General features: G+C 41.5%; 3 protein-coding genes across 3 annotated transcripts; all 3 read left to right on the forward strand.

Annotated features, from left to right (window-relative positions):
- Positions 1-1859: 1859 nt before the first annotated feature.
- LOC121784510 lies at positions 1860-2883 on the forward strand. The gene is made up of 3 exons (XM_042182660.1): positions 1860-2238; positions 2358-2454; positions 2606-2883. The coding sequence occupies exons 1-3, from the start codon at positions 1960-1962 to the stop codon at positions 2629-2631; spliced, it is 402 nt and encodes a 133-aa protein (XP_042038594.1). The 5' UTR covers positions 1860-1959; the 3' UTR covers positions 2632-2883.
- A 3179-nt stretch (positions 2884-6062) lies between these two features.
- On the forward strand, positions 6063-8177 carry LOC121784199. The gene is made up of 4 exons (XM_042182367.1): positions 6063-6344; positions 6504-6938; positions 7050-7690; positions 7778-8177. The coding sequence occupies exons 1-4, from the start codon at positions 6063-6065 to the stop codon at positions 8175-8177; spliced, it is 1758 nt and encodes a 585-aa protein (XP_042038301.1).
- An 8752-nt stretch (positions 8178-16929) lies between these two features.
- Positions 16930-19762, forward strand: LOC121785191. The gene is made up of 4 exons (XM_042183570.1): positions 16930-18760; positions 18877-19122; positions 19262-19381; positions 19518-19762. Exons 1-4 carry the CDS (start codon positions 17639-17641, stop codon positions 19566-19568), a joined length of 1539 nt encoding a protein of 512 aa, XP_042039504.1. The 5' UTR covers positions 16930-17638; the 3' UTR covers positions 19569-19762.
- Positions 19763-21121: the final 1359 nt, after the last annotated feature.

Here is a 21121-nt window from a genome sequence, read left to right on the forward strand (position 1 = left end):
TGCAATTTCATCGATCTTTCGATCTAGCGTTAGTCGCGCTTCACAAGGTTATCCTTGTCTCGTCATCTCATCATCCCTTGGAATTTGCGCCTTTCTGCGCCCCATTCATTCCATCAATACTTGTATCGTCTTCAAATGAAGAAATTCGTATGAACGACTAGACTACACCGAAGGCTTTTGATGTCTACTTCTCAAACATATCCCATTCGTTATCACTTCTAATATGCCTCATTTCAAACATTTACCTTCCTTCTTGTTGAGCACGGCGAGACGGAGTGTTGAGCCTTCAATGGATACTCTTTTAGTCTAGCGAAACGAGTCTAGACTAGATTGAATAAACGACTCTCGGTCTAGAGCGGAAGGAAAAATTGCTCTGATGCCATTCTGTCACGACCGCACTTCCTAAGGATAGGAAGCACGGGAAATCGTGACTAGTGGGGGAATCAAGAAGCGGGGAAGAAGGGGGTAGCAATCAAGGAAGTACAACATACCGATCAAAAGATGAAATTTCATTAGTCAAACAAAGTTTCAAATCCCGAAAATACATAACGTGAATTACAGAGTTCAACAATTTTAAAGAAATGTAAGAGTTCGTAAAACTTAGAGTAGCGGAAGCAATTTGAGAGTTTGGCTACTACTATGTATGATGACACAATAGTAACCGGAACAGTTATTGAATACAGTTCTTGAATAATCGCTCAACATCCTCTGCCTCCTGACCTCGCTCAACCTGCACATAGGGAAAACATATGCAGGGGCTGAGTACTTGATGCACCCAGTGAACTCATGCCCGAAATACATTGATCGTTTAAGATATGTCAAGCCATCATAGAGTGAATCTCGGGTTTTACTTTAAAAAGGCTTAGAAACACCAAAATCATTCCTTAAAATAGTGTCCACACAAACAAACATCATCCTCCATCATATACCATATCTGAACCATCATGTGAAACGAGACTGTGGCCACAATCTCGATCACTGGAGTGGCCGACCTAGGGGACGGCTCACGATCCCCATAAGTGCACTAGCCTAAGTAGGATTTAGACCCTAGTTAGACCCGAATCGTTAACCATCAAGTCTAGTAGAACCATATATTATAGTAGACAATCAGATAGGCAATTTCAAAATATAAAATACGGCATGACATACTTTTTGAAACCACCCATACTTCACCCTAACATATCAATTTAAAATAAAAAGATTAAGTAGTAAAGCCCACCTCAAAAGCATAGGATTTCCGTAAATATCTTCTCGTTCTGACTTTTAGCGTGCGTGCGAACCACCTTTTCGGAAAATACATAAAGTTTACATCAACTCTCGGTAACGAAGGTATTTAGAATGCATGCACTCTAATTAAAATCTTTTAATTCGTTTTCTCGGTTTCCGTGCATTTTCGATTATTCGGCGACCGCCCAAGGCGTCGCTTGCGATGCCGGTCGGCCGCTTACGCTCGTTCTTTCCTCCGTTGGCTCCTCATATTTTCCATGTCGTCGAAAATTAATTTCTAAAAAATTATTTAAGCGTATAATTAAATTATCGCAATTATTTATCGTTGAAAATATATATTATTTCATACCTAGGATAAAATTATTCATCCTTCAAAATATTCATGGACTAATTAAATAATTTCGTCACGGTTAATTATCGGCCCAAAGATTTATTTAAAAGCCCAAGATTCAATTATTTCTCCACCTCTTACTTCCAATTTAAATTAATAGCCCCAACTACAAATAAAAGAACCCATCTTACCAACCATCTCATTTTAATTAATAGGCCCACTAAAAAAAACAAGTAAAGACCCAAACTCTTTTTAAAACAAAAGCCCCATCTCATCTCTCTCTTTCTTTCTCTCTCTCCCTCTCTCTACTCTACTCCTCAATTCGACGGAGACAGAACATAGGCTCCAAAATTCCCCGTCGGTTTCCTCCAATTTGCCGGCTGCCCATCGTCGTCGTCACGATGCCGCTGCTGTCTCGCCAAGAAGTTGTGATGCCGCTGCTGCCTCGCCGCGACGTCGCTGCTGCTGCCACGGCGGAGGGAAGCTACTGTTGTGCGCCGCCGGAGGGGCTGCTGCTCGCCGACAGCCGTCGCTGGAGTCGCCGGGGAGCGTTGGGGTCGCCGCTGCCGCCGAGCCATCGGGACCGCCGCTGTCCGCCGCCTGCTGTCGATTCCGCCAGCCACCGCCGGCGACATCCCTTCCCCGACAACACTCTGAACCACCCCAATTCAACCCGCAAGGTGTAATTTTATTATCAAGTTATGTTCTTTGAGACTTTCGATTACATACGGCGATCGTTCGATTAAATTGATTGTTCAATTGCTTGAGTTGGTTATGGAAGAATTATGAAATGATGTAGGCAATATATACATGTACAACAATTCATGCTTTGTGGATAGAAGAGAGATTATACCTCAAAAAAAAGGTTGAGCTTGGTTGTGGAAGTACAAAGGATGGTAGAAATTCTTCCCCTTGCTCTCGGCTTCTCTCTCTCAGCTCCCCTCCCTCACTCTCTCTTTTTCTTTTTGCTTGAGAAGTTGAAATGGTATGATAGGAAGAAAGATGAATGATCATAGATTATATCATGGGTGACTCTTGGTTTTGTAGGATTAAATGTGGAAGGTAGAAGGTGAAGAAGTGGAAATTGGAGGGTCTCCACTTTGAAGGGGGGGCGTCGACTATGAGGGAAGGAAGGAGAAGAAGAAGGCCTTCTTGGGCTTGCTCCCATGTTTTTGGAAAGAAATTGGGCTCCAATTAAATTAAGTGGTGTTGGGCTCAATTTATTGTAGCCCAACTTGACAATATTATTATTTGGTTGAATTTTTAAATAATTAGGGTCCAAGCCGTTTTGTAGATAGACAATTGGACTCTAATTAAATTTGCAAAGCCCAATATAAATTCATACTTTATATTTTTGTATTTTCCTTCGATAATTAAAATTCACGGGTCTTTATTTAATTTTGTTAACTCGTTCTTCACAAACAAAAATTTAAAGAACGTTTAACGGCACAACTTATATTTGGTGTTGTTACAAATATAATTCCTTCAACCATTCTTCGATTTACGCACATCATCTTCCATAAAAATTTATTCATCTCCCGCATTTCATTCATCATGCTAAATATAGCAATATCGTCGTTATTCTTTCAACGAGACCTTTAACATGTCTCCCAAAGTTTCATAATTAAATAAAATAAGTACGTTCCTTTTCACATTAAACATATAAAAACATAATCTCTTGAGATCAAGAGGGGCTGGAAATTATGCCTCACGAGCTATTGCAACCGTATCTCAATCTGAGTTCAAGGTTGGGGATTCCTATTTATGATCGTCAACTTATGTTACCACTTCTTTATTGCATCTCTCATATCTTTTATTTTTCATTTAGGTTTTTGATTATTTAGAGGGGACTGTTGCTTGCAATCAAACAAGGGAAATTATCGATAACTTTGTTGCCGAGTGCCAAAAATTTGACCTTGCAAAGGCAGAGATTCTTAATATTGTGAATATAAGACCAAAAAATGAACCTGAGCTTTTCCCGGTAATCTCTATCATTTCTTGTTATTGAGTTCCTTATGTTTTGTTGTGTTGTTGAATTGTCATTCCTACATTGTTTTTCAAGAAAGAGCCATCCACATCATTATATTTCTCAATGTTGTATGTCCACTTATGTTGAGTTTTCCTATCCAAGTTATACTGAAAATTGGTTGATCAGCGTGACCCTCGGTTCAAATACTAGGTGAAGATGTTATTCTGAATAAGTTTAAGATGATTTGGTATCATGTCTGTTTGTTGTTGTTTAGGTTACACTGTTTTCAATACATACGTGATAAGGCCTATTTCATGCATTGGTTTATGGGAAAAATGTTTACTACTTGATCGGTTTACCGCGCAAAATGAGTGTTAATTGTGCCGAAATGCCGCTTGACCAAGGCAACAAGGCCAAACTGATCAAGCAAGTACAATCGGCGAAAAAGGCCAAAAATCGGGGGAGTTGAGCAAGGGGAGAACTCAAGCAGTTAGGCGGGGACCACTGGCTGCCAGAAGAAGGACATATGAGGAATGAGCTGGATGTGGCGCACCATTCTGTTATCAAGGACAACGTTCTAGAAGGGGACACGTGCTGGAATATGAGACGCAAGGACGAAGCTGAGTCACGAAGTTGTTACTAAAAAGCGTCGTCATTCTAGAAGAATAGCACGTAGCAATCAATGAGTCGTTCATTCTCTGCATGAGCGAATATTCCCTGTCAAGATCGTTATCCAGCTGGGAGTCGAAGACGAGCCTATAAATAGAGGACATGCCACCACAAGAAAGGGATCCGCTCTCTTATTTTCTGTCTAGTTTAGCTTAGTTATCTAGCTTAGTTTAGTTTAGCTCTCTAGTTTAGTTCAGTTCTCTAGCTTAGTCAAAATCTCTAGATAGCTTAGTTAGAAGGGCGACCGAAGGGAGCGTTGCAGAATACTTGTTTTCTGTTAGCGTAATCTTAAGTCTCCTGCCGAGACTCTTCTCGGTTTTTACAGCTTTCTTAGTTTTCGAAGTGTTAGTTTAGTTTAATTTCCAGTAGTTAGCTTAGTTTAAATTTCAAGCTCTGCTGAATTCTCCATGTCTTAGTTTAATTGAAGTGCCTTCGTTTTCATCCTCGCATTTACTATTTCATTTCGTCTGCAACTCACTTGATCAAGTAGTTAAATTTACCTTGTGCAAGTTAAATAGTTTAAATTCTGCGTAGAGTAAAATCAGTAGTTAAAACTCCCAAGTTAAAGCGTGGCAGCAGCCAAAACCCCCTGTTCACTACTCACACACTCGACACACCAACTTCTCTGTGGGATCGACCCCGAACTTGCCGCTTTACTGTTAAAGTTGTGCGAAATTGGGAGTTATAAATTACTTTGGCAAGGAGGAAAGAGCGAGAACTAGAGTGCACTGATTAAGTGGCAACGACATTTGCTAGCTGAATCAATTCGGTTATCATTCCATATAACTTGATCCGCATTCTATCCGTGTTTTTGACCCTTTCCAAGACCTTCCAAAATGGCGCCGTTGCCGGGGAAGCATGGTGTTACTTTACGTTTGTGCGTAGTGCGTAGGAGTAAATAGTTTTATTTCTTTCTTTTCTTATTTGTTTTTACTGCTGTTAATGAGAAGGTACCAACACGGTGGACACTGGAATCATCCCTTTCTATACAAAAACTCTAACGTTCAGTGGAGAGTCCAGGAAGCCGGCGTTGTTACCACTCGTTACAGAGCCGCATTAGAAGCAGCAGCAGCAGCAGCCGCTGATCAACTGACCAGCGAAGAAGAAGGATAGCAGAATACACAACCACCATCACCTAAACAAGAAGAAGCAGAAATGGCCCTCGTCGACGATTCTGGAATCGGCTCCCTGCACGCTCATGATGAGAGGGAGCCCACACATGCCATTGCCGCTACTCCCGGGATGCGGACCATTGCAATCAAATCAGGAGTACTGGCCGTTTTGTCCCACTTTTACGGTCTCTCAAAAGAATGTCCGTACGCTTTCCTGGAGGAGTTCTGCTGATACTGTGATAATCAGCCCGTTCCGACTGGATCCACGTCCGAAGATTACAGGCTCAAGGCCATTCCCTTCGTATTGAAGGGCGACGCAGGCGTTTTGCTATCAAGGCTGCCGGAAGGATCCATCAGAACATGGGCCGAATTCCGCATGATATTTCTTGATCGCTTCTTTCCAGTATCGAAAACAAGTGCCCTTAAGCGGGAGATCACGGAAGCCAGACAGGAGTACGACGAGCCCCTCGGCCAATACTGGGATAGATTCCAAGGGCTGCTTTATGCATGCCCTAATCTCAAACTAGGGGAGGGGGAGATCTACCCAATCTTTTATGGCGGACTTACGGTGGACAGCAAGAACGACCTTAACCTCGCAGCTCAAGGGGATTTCTCTAGCCAAGCCAAAAATATTCTGGAGAGGCTGATTGAGGCCAAACGGTCGTACGAAACATCTCGAGGGCAGTACAGGAGAGGAGCAGTGCATGCAGCAGAGGCGCGCAACGATGAAAAGCTAGATGCTCGTTTCGAGCAAATGGAGAAAAGGCTGCTGGAAGCAGTGGAGAAAGCCAGGCCACCTCCACCACCTGCACCGAAAGAACCACAGTTCGCGCTGCTGCCATCGCCGCCAGAAGAACATCATTATTACTACTGTGAATTCCCCCCTGAAATAGAGCAAGTAAATCCCGTAGGTTATTGGAATGCAAATGGCAACTGGATTCAGGGAAAGCAAAGAGACGCCCCCAGGAGGGGCCACCCCAACTTCAGATGGACTGATCAGAATCAAAGCCAACCACCCCCACCCTCGACACAGCAGGTGCAACCCTCCGACGGGCAGCCCAACTGGCCTGCTCGAATCCAGGAGAGACCAAACACTGGAGGGAACAGAATGCAGGGAGGTCAAGCAGGATGGTCAAGTGGACCTCAAGGAAATTGGTCAAGTGGAGGACAGCCTAACTGGTCAAGCCGACAACAGGAAGAAGATTGGGGATACCAACACCAGATCTCTCAGTATGGTAACAAAGGAAGGCAGCCAAGCACTCAAATGGTGAATTATGTTCCACCGTATCCAAGAGGAAACCAGCAAGGAAACCAACAGAACTACTTTCCCCAGAACCAGTCAGAGCAGTATGGACCTTACGGCTACTATCAGCAAGGCCATGGAGGAGGTCGTTTTAATCAAAGATACAACAAGCAGCCAAATGAAGGTCCCAGCGATGCGATGATCCCTCATCAGCCCCAAAATGCAATACGAGAAATTCAAGAAGTTCACAAAAAACAAAGGGCTGCACTCGATATGTTCACTAAGCAGCTATCTCAGGTTGCCATGTCACTAGGCGAGTTGAGGGGCAACGAAGGTCAATTTCCAGTTACTGTGCAGCAACCTGCTGGGAGAGAGAGTGTCAATACAGTCTCTCTAAAATAAAAAACAGTTTGGCAAACTTCATCCGCAAGTCCTCCAGTGTCCAGACTCACTCATAACAGAGGTATCGAGTCCAGCACCCTTGATCAAGTCGTACAGGCAGAAGAGTCTAACGCCCAAGAACGAGTTGCTAAGAAAGGGAGAATGGTCGAAACAGAAAAGATGGTCGAACTAAGTCAACCTAAAGATCTTCCACCAAAGAGAACTGACCCTGGGGTGTTTACACTTCCAATCTCCGTCAGAGATGTTCTGATGGGGCGCGCCATGTGTGACCTAGGGGCCTCCATCAACATCATGCCACATTCTATGTACAAAAAACTGGGAAAACCTACACTTGTTGAAACAAACCTGGAAATACAATTAGCAGATGTGTCTTGTATTTACCCTGAGGGAGTTCTGGAAAATGAAATCGTCAAGGTTAACAAATTTATGTACCTCACCGATTTTTTTGTCATAAAGATGACGGAGCCAGAGGCGGAAGAGTCTGTCGGAATTCTTTTGGGAAGACCATTCTTATCCACTGCCGGCACAGTCATCGATGTCCGCCATGGGAAAATAAACCTAGAGTTTAACGAAGAACGACTCACGATCGACATCCACAAAGTTGCGATGAAGCCTCAGGGCAGAGAGAGCATTCAATCGGCAGAAGCTGTCAGATCTCTGAAGCAAGAGGATCTGGAGAAGAAAATCCCCGTTGATTCCACTAATGACGAAGAACTTAAGAGAGAAGCAGCTTACTGGTTTGAAGCAACAATGACTGTGGAAATGGACGAACAAGCCATTGAAAGAGCAATTATGGAATTCTGCTAACCATCACGACCAGCCAGGTCAAAAGAGATTATTCAATCGGAGCAGATCGCAAAACCGCTTGACCAAGCTGCCTCATCAAGTATACAGCTGAGGAAGAATCCCTCACCTACAGAGCAATTATTGCCCTTATCTGGGTCACCAGTTACCATCAAGAGCCTGACCAGCCTGACGTATCACGAACACGTCAAACCAAATCTGCTTGGACAAAAATGGCAATCAAGGAAAAAACTGAGGCCTGGTGAAGAAGGAGTCAAGTGGAAAACAGCATACCTGATGGAGATAAATCCAAAACTGCACCTGCCTCCAGCAATTATAAAAAAGGGAATGATCGACCCCACTTTGAGAAGGGAAGATTTCATGATGGGCCAAGAGGAACTGCTCTTCCAGTGTCAACTCAAACTGATACCCAAGAAGTGAAATTCAAACTGGGCAGATCTTCGAAAAGCCACAGCAAAGCGCACACAGGTGGCAAAACTTCCGTACTCCACCAACCAGGAGGGAATCAGAGCCGTTTTGGGGCGCATTGGAGTTTATGGAGAATTCTTCAAAGATTTCGCAAAAGGACCCCAACTCCCGACGAAGTTTCCCCAGAAAGATGCGAAGTTTGAATTCTCTGATGCCTGCAAGGCCGCGTCTCCGCTTTTAAAAAACTAGCTGATGGGTTCCCTAATAATACGCGCCCCATTCTGGAATCACCCTTTTGAGGTGATATGCGAGGCTAGCAACTGTGCTGTGGGGGCGGTATTAACGCAGGAAATCCATGGGAGAAGATATGTGGTCCTCTACGCTTCAAAAACATTGAGTCGAGCACAAAAGAACTATGATGTGACCGAGAAAGAAATGCTATCAGTAGTCCTTGCACTTGGGAAGTTCAGACAGTACCTACTTGGTTCCAAAGTGAAAGTGTATACAAACCATGCGGCCATCAAAGACCTATCGGCTAAGGGAGGGTCAAACCCGCATTTGATCAGATGGTTACTCCTTCTACAGGAATTTGAGTGGGAAGCAGTTGATTGAAAAAAATGTGAGAACGGAAAGGCGGATCAACTAAGCCAAGTGCTGCAAGGAGATTCTGGGGAAGCCATTCCATTCGTTTTCCCTAAAGAACGCCTGTACCTGATCAACCCAATATCTGAAAGACAGTGGAGCTGCCAGGAAGAGAGAACTGATCAAACCAAACAAGGAAGCTGGGAATGGCATGCACGAAAAAAAAGTAATGTTCGCAGGAAGGACCAACTATTTGGTTGAAAACAGGTCACCTGTAAAGGACGGAATAGAGGCAATTGTGGTGGAAGATATTCCACCACACATGCCCAATGCTCTTTACCAAAAAAAGAATGGTTCCACATAAAGCTCAAGAATCCTAACAAGTTCACTGTAGCAGATTGTAAAACCAGGTTTCTATTTCGACAGTATACAAACAAGGTAGGAGTTGCAATTCAATCTGTATATATCTTATTCAATATAAACTTATTTGTGCATCAAATGTAAATAATATACTATACATCTATCTAAGAATACTTAGGTCATCTGCAACGCTGTCTGTTATCCGTCTCATCCCTTAATTATTCATGGACCTCACTGTGCTTTTCATCCATCTCTTAACTAAGAGACAGAACCTGCAACCCTACATTTCTTATCCGTCTCTTATCTCATCCCTTAACTATTCATTCAATTTCATTTTTTTATTTTTATTTCCAACAAATTCAATTAATAAAAACACACTTCATTAAATAAAATAAAATTACAACTTAAAATTCTTAAAAAATTAAAAAAAAAAACATAATTAAAAATCCTAAAAAATGTAAAAATACATAATTTAATTTCTTCAGCTCACTCTCTCTAAATTCAAAATCTCAAAGCGCAAAGAAGTAGAAGAAAAATCATGTGCGTCTACCGGTTGCCAAATTTTGCTCAAATGTGCTCCATTAGATCATCTTGGAGTTGGGCATGGGCGGTAGAATCACGTGTCCTTGCCCGAATAGACAACCAATCTTGCAAAGACGGATGCACTCCACTGCGAGGCGGACTACTTGTGGTGGAGCTTCCGGGGGTTTTTGGGTCGAACCAATTTCCCTCCTCGGGTCCTTCGTCGGCGACAATCATGTTGTGCAAGATTATGCACGTATACATGATGTCGACCATACTCTCCATGAACCACATACGAGCTGGGGCTTTGAAAATGTTGAAGCGCGCTTGGAGAACCCGAAACGCCATCTCCACATCCTTGCGAGCAGCCTCCTGCATCTGCGTAAAAAGAGACTGTTTGCGTTCACCGGCCTGTTGAATGTCTTCACGAAGGTTGGCCACTTCGGGTAGATGTCGTCGACAAGATAGTACTCCATTTTATACCGCTGGTTGTTAGCGATGAAGTTGATGGCCTACGCTTTACCATCCAAAACGTCGGCGAAGAGGTCGGATTGGTTGAGCACGTTGATGTCGTTGTTCGATCCGAGGACCCCGAAGTACGCATGTCAAATCCATAGCCGGTAGTCGGCAACGGCCTCGAGTATAACGGTGGGGTGGGTGCCTTTGTGGCCGCTCGTGTATGACCCCCTCCACGCCACAGGGCAATTCTTCCATTCCCAATGCATGCAATCGACGCTGCCAAGCATCCCGGGGAATTCGTGCAATTCTTCGTGAAGGTGGAGCAGAAACTGACAATCTGCCGTGCTTGGCTTCCGGAGAAATTTGTCGGTGAAGGCTGCCCGGACGTCTTTGCAGAATTGCATCAAGCACATTCTCCTAGTGCTTTCTCCAATGTGGAGGTATTCGTTGAACAAATCCACCATTTGTCCAGTCGCAAGCTGACGGATTGCTGCAGTACATTTCTGCAGCGTCGTGTGGCTGGGACGGCCGACAGCGTCGAACCCTTCTTGGAATAACTCTTCCCGAGCTGCCAATTTATTTCCGACGTGGAGAAATAGCGGTCGTCGTATGCGGAAACGGCGACGGAAGTAGGTATCTCCCATGCAGGGTTATCACAGAAGTAGTCGCGTACTAACCTCGCGGCGGCTTCCTCCCGATTACGATGGATGTAAGTTCGGGATCATCTTTGGAGCGGCCCGGATTCCTCCGCCTCCCTACGTCGATCTTCTTCAAGTGATTCTTCCATTATTCGACGCATTTGCTCAAATGGATCCATGAATGAATTAACTTTGGTAGAAGAATAAAAGAGATGATCTGAGATGAAAATTGGACTGGAAAGAGAGATGATTTGAGAAGAATAGATGTGAGATGCGTGTATGAAAGAGGAGTATTTATAGAATAAAAAAGAAAAAAAATTGAAAATTACCGCTGAATGATCATATGACCGTTTTTAATTATTTTTATTTTTTTTTATTAAATTCGAATTTTAAAAAAATTGATTTATTGCGTCAGCGTGACGCAGAAGCGCGCCACGTCGCGCGAGCGCATGGCGAGTCAGCTCGCACGACGTCTCGGCGGGCTGGGGACGAGACGGGACGCTGCAACGCGTGCCGCGGCCGTCTCGTCTCAGAGGGTGAGATAAGGGACACCCGCGAGACGCGTTGCGGGTGCCCTTACCTCAACTGCAGCTATGGTAAAACCAGACAACAGTAACGTAGAAATGATGCATAATGCGCATAAAAGAATCAATCCTTCGGCCTTTTACTCATGGTTTTTCGTTTGTTGACGTCCAGGTATCTCTTCCTTAACCGAATAGAATTTGGTGTAACCTGTATAGAAAATGCAAAAAAATTTCAAACAATAACATATTATGCAAAAAATAACAAGTTTATAATAACTATTCATGATTTTCTCAGATGAAGATGAAACACGTGTATGGAATCCGAGTTCATGAGATGAGCTCAATGAGATGGACATCAGGTGGGCTCATCCGATGAAACTTGTGTAAAAGAAGTGGACATACCTCAATGAGCTCATCAGATGCAACGTAACCTATTGCTTCCTCGAGAGACATCTGCACGAAAAAGTGCAGCTTGTTATTTCTCTTATAAGCTGTTTGAGTAACTTTCTACACTTGATTTGAAATTCAAGCATTTCTCATACTATGCATTTTCAAAGTTTGGTGGAATTTCCGCGAAAAGGGTAAACTGTCAACGGTTTGGCAGTGGTTAGTCCAAACTCCAAAGTGTTGTAAAAATGAGAAGGCAAGTAGAGATCAATTGCTTCAAAAGCAACACGGGGAAGGGGCGTTGCAGATATCGTTATCTGCATATTTGTTGGTAAACATATATATTAAGAAGTAGAAATAAAAAAAAACACTCCATTCCGGGTTTGACAAAAAGTATTCCACGTGGTTCTAAACTCATCAAAGCATAAGCCGTGATAGTCCCATATCCCATTGAAACCTGTTAAATCAAGTATAGTTGATTTGTTCAGGTGCTTAAACAGAGCAAGTTAAATACAGACATAACAATTCAAATTATCTCATAAGAATGTCATGTGCCTAATAATGTAAAACCAATTTGTTTTCCAATAAACAATATAGAGAAAAAAGTTGGCAGTAAAACTTAAAGAACCCAATTACAGTTACATTTGTCGGAAGCAAAATAAACATCAGGCTAAACGACATACCTTTTCTGACATTTCCGAGAGGACCTCTATATTTGTTGTGACAGAATAGAGCAATTGTATAATCGAGATAAACAGAAACGTAAAGAGACATAGAATTTACGTGGTTCACAAACGTTGCGTTGGCTACGTCCAGGGGCGGAAACGGAGAACAAATCCGTTCGTCTAGCGGCAAACTATACAGCTTCAAGGCATACTAACAATATTTCTCATATGCTACCAGATAATGCACAAGGAAAAAAATTAATGAAAGAAATATATACTCCCTCTGCCCCTCTACAAGCGATAGATTTCTTTTGGGCACAAAATTTAAGAAAATATTTATTAAGTGGCCAGACAATAAAGTAGGAAGACTAAATGAATTGCTTTTTGCTAAAAATGGAAATTGATCCTGTTGAATAAATTGGTGGACTTTCATTTGGGCTGGTCCTTTCCTTTGGCCCATATGATGCTGAATTTGGCTTGGCCCAAAACTAAGTCTCACACTCCAGATGCAGCCAGGTGTACTCTCACCTGGATCAAGGCTATCAGCCGTTGGATTGTGGTGTGTGCTTGTTATGTGAGAGGTGAGTCCATTCATTTCCTCATTTTCAGTCACTTTCACTCTCTCTCTCTCTTGAAACACTACGATGCTCTCTCTGTCTCTCTCTCTTTCTGTTTTCTTCTCCGACGGATCTCCGGCGGTTTCTTTGTGATTTCTCACGGTTGAAAGGGTCGTAGGCCTTGCTACAGTAGCAGAGAAGGCAACCACTTCGGCTGCTAATGTTGGTTGAGAACCAGGGTTTCTGTTTTGGAGGGTTTTTGGACGGTTTAGATCTGGGGTTTTGGGGTCGTTTAGAGCTGGAATCTGGAGTGTGAGGTTAATCACCGGTTGATTCTGTTGTGCTCCCTTGGATCTGTGTTCTTGAGAATAGGCTAGTGCTATCGGCGAGTGTCTGAGCCGAAGCATTGATTTCTTTGTGTTCTTTACTTGTATCTTGTGTTTCTTGTGTATAACTGTGTTAGATCCAAGAGGATCTATTCCTTGTGTTACTAACCTGTTTGTTAAGTGTACAGGTAGAAGAAGTTAGAGCTACAAGCGAGGACAATCTTAGTCTAGGTGTAATACCTAGATTGTAAATCTGTATTCAAGATTCATTGTAACATTGAATTGTAATATCAGTCGCATGGTTGGAGTTTGAGTGAGCTCCCTAATGAAGAACAAAGAGGTCTTGGTAAATTGTGAATTCGATCTATGTCTGATCCCTACAAATCCCTTGTAGCGGGACAATAAAAAATGAAATATCAATCACTTGTAATGGAGACAAAGAGAGTACAAATTTACTCTGGTCGAAAGTAAAGAAATCAAACACATATAAAGTATATGACAGAAAACTAAGTTTCCTTGTAAAACATAACTTGAAAATATAAACTCAATAAACATAATGTTAGAGATTAAATGATATCTTTAGTGGTGTTGTCTAGTTCCGGGTAGTTGGAAATCTTCGAACTTCCATCCTCGTCCGGTAGACAACCCTATCTACACAACAAGCCTGCAAAAAGGTTTAATCCAATGATCACTATGATTCACTATATGGTATTTAAACTTCACTATATGCTATGTTAACTTCACTATAAAGCACATTTACTTCACTGTCAACAATATTTACTTCACTAAAGAGCATATTTACTTCACTATAAACAATATTTAATTCCCTGCAAGACATGCAGAATATAGTTCGCTACATGCACAATATACATCACTATATGCTCAATACTTCACTGGAATGAAAAAACAGTACGCTATAAGGCATGGATCATATACTTAATACATCATACTTACTTCCCTGTAAACAATATTTACTTCTCTGATGATCATATTTACTTCATTGTAAGACATGCGCAATATAGTTCATTATATCCATAATATACATCACTATATGCTCAATATACTTCACTGAAATATCAATCATCAGTATAAAAATCATATTTACTTCAATATAAAGCATATTTACTTCACTATAAAGAGTACTTGAAACAGAAAACTCACTAATAGGAAAGTGATGGGTCCAGTGAACGGGGTGGATTTGTTCAAATTTAGCCACCTATCATGTCACGACCGCCTTTTAGGGTTAATAAATGCGGGCGATCGTGATTAAAGAACTTAATGAACAGACATAGAAAACTAGGGTTTCAATAACGGTTTGACCAAGAATTTAAGTTAAATAAATAAACGACCAAGGGTATTTATGTTTAATAAAGGAAAAGACTTAAAGGTTTGACATTATTCAAAAGATAACGAGTTTTCAACATCCAATTAAACAGTTTCAACGTTTAACGCAAGTTAGTATAGAAAACATCACAGCGGAAGCATCCAAGAGAAGAGTGAAGTCATGCGTGAGGACACAACGACACTCGGAGTTTCAAAACAACCATAGTATATTATAAATTCTGCTCAACAACACCAACCACTCGTCGCCGCTCAACCTGCACATAGGGAAAACACATGCAAGGCTGAGTACTATAAAATACAGGGCTTAGATCTGTCGTAGGTGTTTATTTAAGTTGCTTAGCGAAGAAGAAGGTCGTAGTCCGTTAGAATAGCAATTCCTGACACCTTTTCGTTGTTTACAACTTTTTAGTAGTGCGTTTATTTTGTCAGTGGTCCCGTGTTAATTTTTCCAGAAGCACATTTCCATCCTTAGTTTAGTTGATAAATTCAGCATGTTTCTTAATTTGAGTCTGTCTTGTTTAGTTGATCCGTTTAGCTTAGTGAGTTGATCAGTTTAGCATTTAGTCCAATTCTTAACCCACTGGAAAGCGTGGTTGCAGCCAAAAACCTCCCAATGTCTCAAACACAACTCAACCCGCCTCTATCCCTGAGGGATTCGACCCTTACTTTTTTTTTCTCAAACACCTTAGCGGTGGTGGGTTAGGCAGACCCCCGAGATTCGACACTTACTTCCCTTTACTAGATTATAGTATTGTGGGTTAAGGTCTTGAAAGCCCTAAGTCTCTCCGTTTGCATACCAACGACCAGATAGTAACCTGCTTGATCCATTGACTGTTTAGCTTGATCAAGTGCATGACCTCTATGTGCTTTCTTTAATCTGCATGCGAACTTGAGCACTTAGTTTAAAGGCAAGTTTTCAAATGGCGCCGTGCCGGGGATGGATGGTGTTATATGTGCATGTGTTTGAGATACTTTGTGTACATATTTTTTATATTTTTATTTTCTTTTTCACTTTATGCACCGGGCGCTGTAATAACACGACCAACTAGAGAGATACAGAGTCCAATTGGAGAATCAGAGAAGTAGCCAACCCGGTCGTCACTAGATCTGGACACAGGGGGACCATCGAATACAAGCTCTGAAGGAGAGGAGGATCAAAACCTGTTTGCTGAGCCGAAGGAGGAGACTGTTGTAGAGGAAAGACCAATCAGAATGACTGCACTAGTAGATGACGATCCTGAGATCGGTTCTCTCGACGCTCACTTTCCTGGTGAGCCAGCTCAGGCCATAGTGAGAAAGCGAATATAGAGGTGAAAAACAACATACTAGCCGTTATGCCTCACTATTATGGAAGGAAAATCGAGAGCCCATATGAATTCCTACAGTATTTTGCAAAAATCTGCGGAATTCAGAAACGTCTGGTTGGGTCAACTGGGGACGACTACAGACTAAGGGTAATCCCTTTCACTCTAAAAGGGGAAGCGGATAATTAGTTCATGAGGCTGCCTCCAAATTCCATCAGAACATGGGCTGATTTCAGATCCCAATTTTTGGATTACTTTTTCCATTCCACAAGGACCAATGCTCTGAAGAAGGAGATACAAGGACCTCATCAGGATAGCGATGAAACTCTGAGTCAGTACTAGAGTAGGTTTAAGGGGATGTTGGACGCATGCCCAAACAACCACATGGTGGAGGCACAAATTTTCAACAATTTTTATTAAGGGATGACACCCGAGAGCAAGGGTTTGATGAATTCCTCGAGTGGTGGTGACATCTCTAAGTTGAAGGTGAGTGAAGTGAAAAGGGTGCTTGATAGGCTGGTCAATGCCAAGAAGGCTTATGACTCTCCCCGGGCCCTGATAATGAGACGAGTAGTAGCAAATACAATGGTGGAAACTACTGAAGACATGATGGAAGCTCGAATGAACAGGTTGGAGAAGGCAATACTGACTGTCATGGAGAAAAACAACCTATCTGCTCATGCGGAGAAAGTGAAGACTGCATCGAGTCAGGAGGAGGTGTATCCTAGTTATGGACCACTAGGAGAACAAGAATTTCAAGCATAGGTGAATGCGTATTTTTGAATAAATGAAGATAAATAATTTCCAATAATAGTATTTTTAAAAAAGAAACTATCTCCTTGATCTTTCTGTGGTTCTAAATGTCATTTTGCCTCCAGATTCCCTACATTCGAATCTTCCCTTCCACTCCAGAATAATCAGCTACTGATTGCCACACACTAACTAAGTCAACTACAGCCCTTGACCAGCAACAACACACGTGATTCTTGAATTGAACGAACAAGATTATCTCATTTGTGCTACACCGGTTCACTGCGATACACACGATAGTTACCTGGAAATATTGTTAGTGCAAATGTTAATGTACTAAAAAAAGAAATCAGTTTTCATTTCAATTTCGCTCTCCCTACAGACTCTTCTGTCGTCGTTCTTCCCTCTCAAGAAAAAATCAACACGGATAAACTCAAAATTAGCCACTGTATGCGTCTCTAATCGTGATATTTTGTGCTGAATTTCCCCATCACTCGGTCGTTTTCGTGCTGCTGTTTTCGCTCCCTTTTGGAGGAAATGGAAATGATCGCTGTGGAGGAATCGAGTATTCTGATGGTTTGTTGTTATGCTATTGGAGGAGGAATGGTCGCCGGCAAACGAATAGCTAGACGGTTTGTTAAAACTTTTATAATACCTACGGTGCCTCGAAGTTGTAAATTCATGCCTTTCTAATCTCCGAGTTAGGGTTTCGTTATCTTTTTGTTTTTAGTGTGATTGGAGCTTAAGCTTGGATTATTGTCGAATAATCGTGGTGAATTTTGTTCTTCAACCGTATTGCTTTTGAAATTTGGGGGAAAATAATTTCTGGATTTTGCAAGTTGTGTCTCGATTGAAGTAGCGGTTTGGAGAAGTTGATTGAAATTCCTTCTGTTATTTGCAAATTTCTGTCTGGTATATGATGCTTCAATCGTGAATTTTCATTCTGGGCACAGTGTATGGCTGGAGTTTGAGTTGGGTGTTTTTTCTGTGCATTGTGGTGACAGTTAGAATTTATGTTTTGGCTAAATTAGCTTTAAGGAAGCATACTTTTCTAGATGATTTTTGATTGGGGGAAGATGGAGTTAGGTTTTCCTAAAACAAGCATTGGTAATTTGAAAGAGCAGTTGTTGAGGAAAACTCTTCGTAATGTTCGAGCACAGGGGCATCCATATGTCGAGCTTAGGGAAGAGGGGAAGAAGTTAATCTTTTTCTGTACTATGTGTCTTGCGCCTTGCTATGGAGAATCAAGCTTGTTTGATCACCTTAAGGGCCATTTTCACACTGAAAGACTAGCCACTGCACAGGTTACGCTGCTCAAACCAAATCCATGGCCATTCAGTGATGGTGTGTTTTTCTTCCATGATGATATGGAGGAGAAAAGTAAAGTTTTACCTGATGGCCAAAACAAGTTGCTAGATATACACAACGGTGTTGCTGACAGCCTTGCAATTGTTAAATATAGTGGAAATGTCGGAGCAGTTGCTAGCACAGTGAGTTCACTGGAGAGTGAGGATAATGCCGATTGTAATGAAAATTGGCGGTTGCTAGTTATTCCAGGTGTTCTGCAAAAAGATGAGGTTTCTGATTTGGTAGTGAGGCATATTGGAGATGGAAAAATTGGTGCCAGGTTTATTCAGAAGGATGGGGTCTCCAGGGAAATTCGCAGAATATGGTGTCAATGGCTAGGGAATGCGGATATCACCACTGAGGATGATGATGGGACTCCTGAGCATGACTTTGCTATTGTTACCTTTTCTTACAACTATAACTTGGGACGAAAGGGGTTACTCGATGGTTTCAGATATTTGCTTCCATCCAGTCCTCATTCAGAAGCCGAGGATAGTGGCTCTTCCAAAGGCAAGAGGACGAAGTCATTTTCTGATTCTGAGGATATAACTGGGGCCTTAAGAAATCAAGATGACTCTTCTGGGGAAGAGTCTCAATCTTCAAATAGTTTAAAGTCAAAAGTGCTGTTCTCTGGAAATGATGATCAGGTGGTGCATTCTCGCATTATTTCGAGCAAGACTATCAGGAAACAATTAAGAAACCAACACTGTATCGCCTCTGAGAGGACTTGTGATATATGTCAACAGAAGATGCTGCCTAACAAAGATGTTGCTGCTTTGTTAAATAGGAAGACTGGAAAGCTTGTATGCAGTAGCAGAAATCTTACTGGGGTTGGACATCATCTGAACTTCTCTTTTCCAATAATTAGCTTACTGGCATTACAGTGTCCTTTTCATTTTTCTAATATCTGACATTTCTCTTGTCTAATGTCTCCATTTGCTTACAGGCATTCCATCTATTTCACGTATCATGTCTCATTCACTGGATACTGCTCTTTGAGGTGGTTTTCACTAAGCAGTCAGATGAGCCCAAAGTAAAACCGAGATCCAGGAAAAGGGCTAAAGGAAAGAATGGGCAGAAGCTTGAGATGCACGACAAGCGAATTTGCTCAATATTCTGCTCTGAATGCCAGGGAACTGGAATAATAATTGATGGGGATGACCGCGAGAAACCAACTGTCCCGCTTTCTGAGGTTCTTTATTATCTAGAACTTGTTTTTTGTATCTGAACTTTCACCATTTATGTTACTTCTTCAAATTATTTGCATTCTTTTTGGCAAGATTCTTTTTCTTTTCTATTGCTAATTGTTTCTTATGTTTTTTTGATCCTAGATATTCCATTATAAGATCAAACTTTGTGATGCTCGCAAAGCTTGGATAAAAAGTCCTGAAATACTGGATAACTGCTCATTGGGCTTTTACTTCCCTCAGCAATCTGATGGAATATACGAGGTGAAGGTCTTGTGATATTACGATAAATGTCAATCCTAAGCCTACAAGATATGTTGGTTTTGGTTATTGCAATTTTAGGTGTCCACAAAACATGCCATTGACGCTAACAAATATAATTTGATTCCCTAAATGTCAGGAAACCGTAGCACCACTGAAATTGCTACGCTTCTATCGAGCTGATGAATAGATAGATTTCACTGAGCGTCTTCATCTACTGGCAATAAAGGCTTGGTTTAGTTGGCAGTTTTTAGTTAAACAACTTAGGGTCTTAAGTACGTTGCATTTGCTTACATCTGTTCTTCACTTCTTTGTAAATGCATTGCAATCTTTTGGGAAGATTTACCATGAAGTTATTACTAAGATCACTGTTTAATTGTTTGATGTGGTAGGTTTATGCAGAATTCTATTTTTCTATCTATATTACCAATGTTTTAACCTGTTACACCGACTACATATAAATTGTATAATTAAATATAGAGTAACATATTAAATATATCCGTTATTAAGAAAAAAAACTTGTCATTCTTTGCTGGTTCCACTTATTAAGAAAAAAAACTTGCCATTAGTCCTCCACTCTAATTAATCAAAAAGATTTCCCCTAAAATTATAGTACTCCCTCCGTCACCGGTGCAGTGCTTAGGACCTTTGTCCGAGCACTTGATCTTGCACATGAGCCAAAAACAGATGCAGCTTGTCCGACCACCTGATCTTGCACACTGAGCTAACCGCGCGTCCTCACGCCGGCTTCATCACCGTGCACCTACCAACCATGTGTCCGAAGTCCGGCCTTGCCGTTCCCTGCATTTGGCATCTGGGCCTCCGATCAATTATGTTTTGACCAATTTAGCTTACCCACTTGAATCATATTAATTAAACATTTAAAATGTGTTCGAATATGTGTGACTGACAGTGCTAATCTTCAACTTTCGTCTATTGAACCCTATACGGATGTCGCTGCTGCATCCACTGTAAGGTGAAGTCTCCATATACTACTCATTAAATGCATTGTGACTTTAAATTTAAATGACATCGTCATATTTGGACCAATTCATTTTATTTGGGACGAAAAGATACCGAACATAATGTATAGTAATAAATCATCATTTGGCATACGTTTGGAACCAAATTTGAACTATACCCGTAACTTACTACTCCGTTAATTGCCTGGAGATTGAAGGCAACATCAACATACATAGAGAGGTAAACAATTGCATCAAATAAACATACAGAATCAATCAGGTCTTTTATGTTTGGAGTTATCTTGAAGAACCAGATTCCATGTATCCAAGAGCACAGCACTAGAATTTGCTACAGAAGATGAGAGATTAGTCGACCACACAATCTTCTTTCGACCATCCAAGATCACGAGATTTCCATCAGATGATATCTGAAATGTTCCAGATAAATCATTGAGAGGCCTATTTCTATTAGCAACCCATACAACAGTCATCACCGGGAGATCGTACATGATACCGAGGTAACGGTGACTGGTATTTAGGGGGCTGAAAAAACTCAATTTGAATCTATTTGCATTGGAAACCAAAGCTTCAGTTTCCTTGAGAGATTCATTAGACTGAAATTACCAATATTTCATAATAGAGATGTACTGAATCTGGATTCATATATAACCCCTCCGTCCCACTAAATGTGAAACATTTGGTTTTAGGCACGAGATTTTATGTAGTTTTGTTTTGTGAAGTAAGTGAAGAGAGAATAAAGTAGAGAAGAAGATGTTTTCAT

This window comes from Salvia splendens, chromosome 21, assembly GCF_004379255.2.
Source record: "Salvia splendens isolate huo1 chromosome 21, SspV2, whole genome shotgun sequence".
Lineage (NCBI taxonomy): Eukaryota > Viridiplantae > Streptophyta > Magnoliopsida > Lamiales > Lamiaceae > Salvia > Salvia splendens.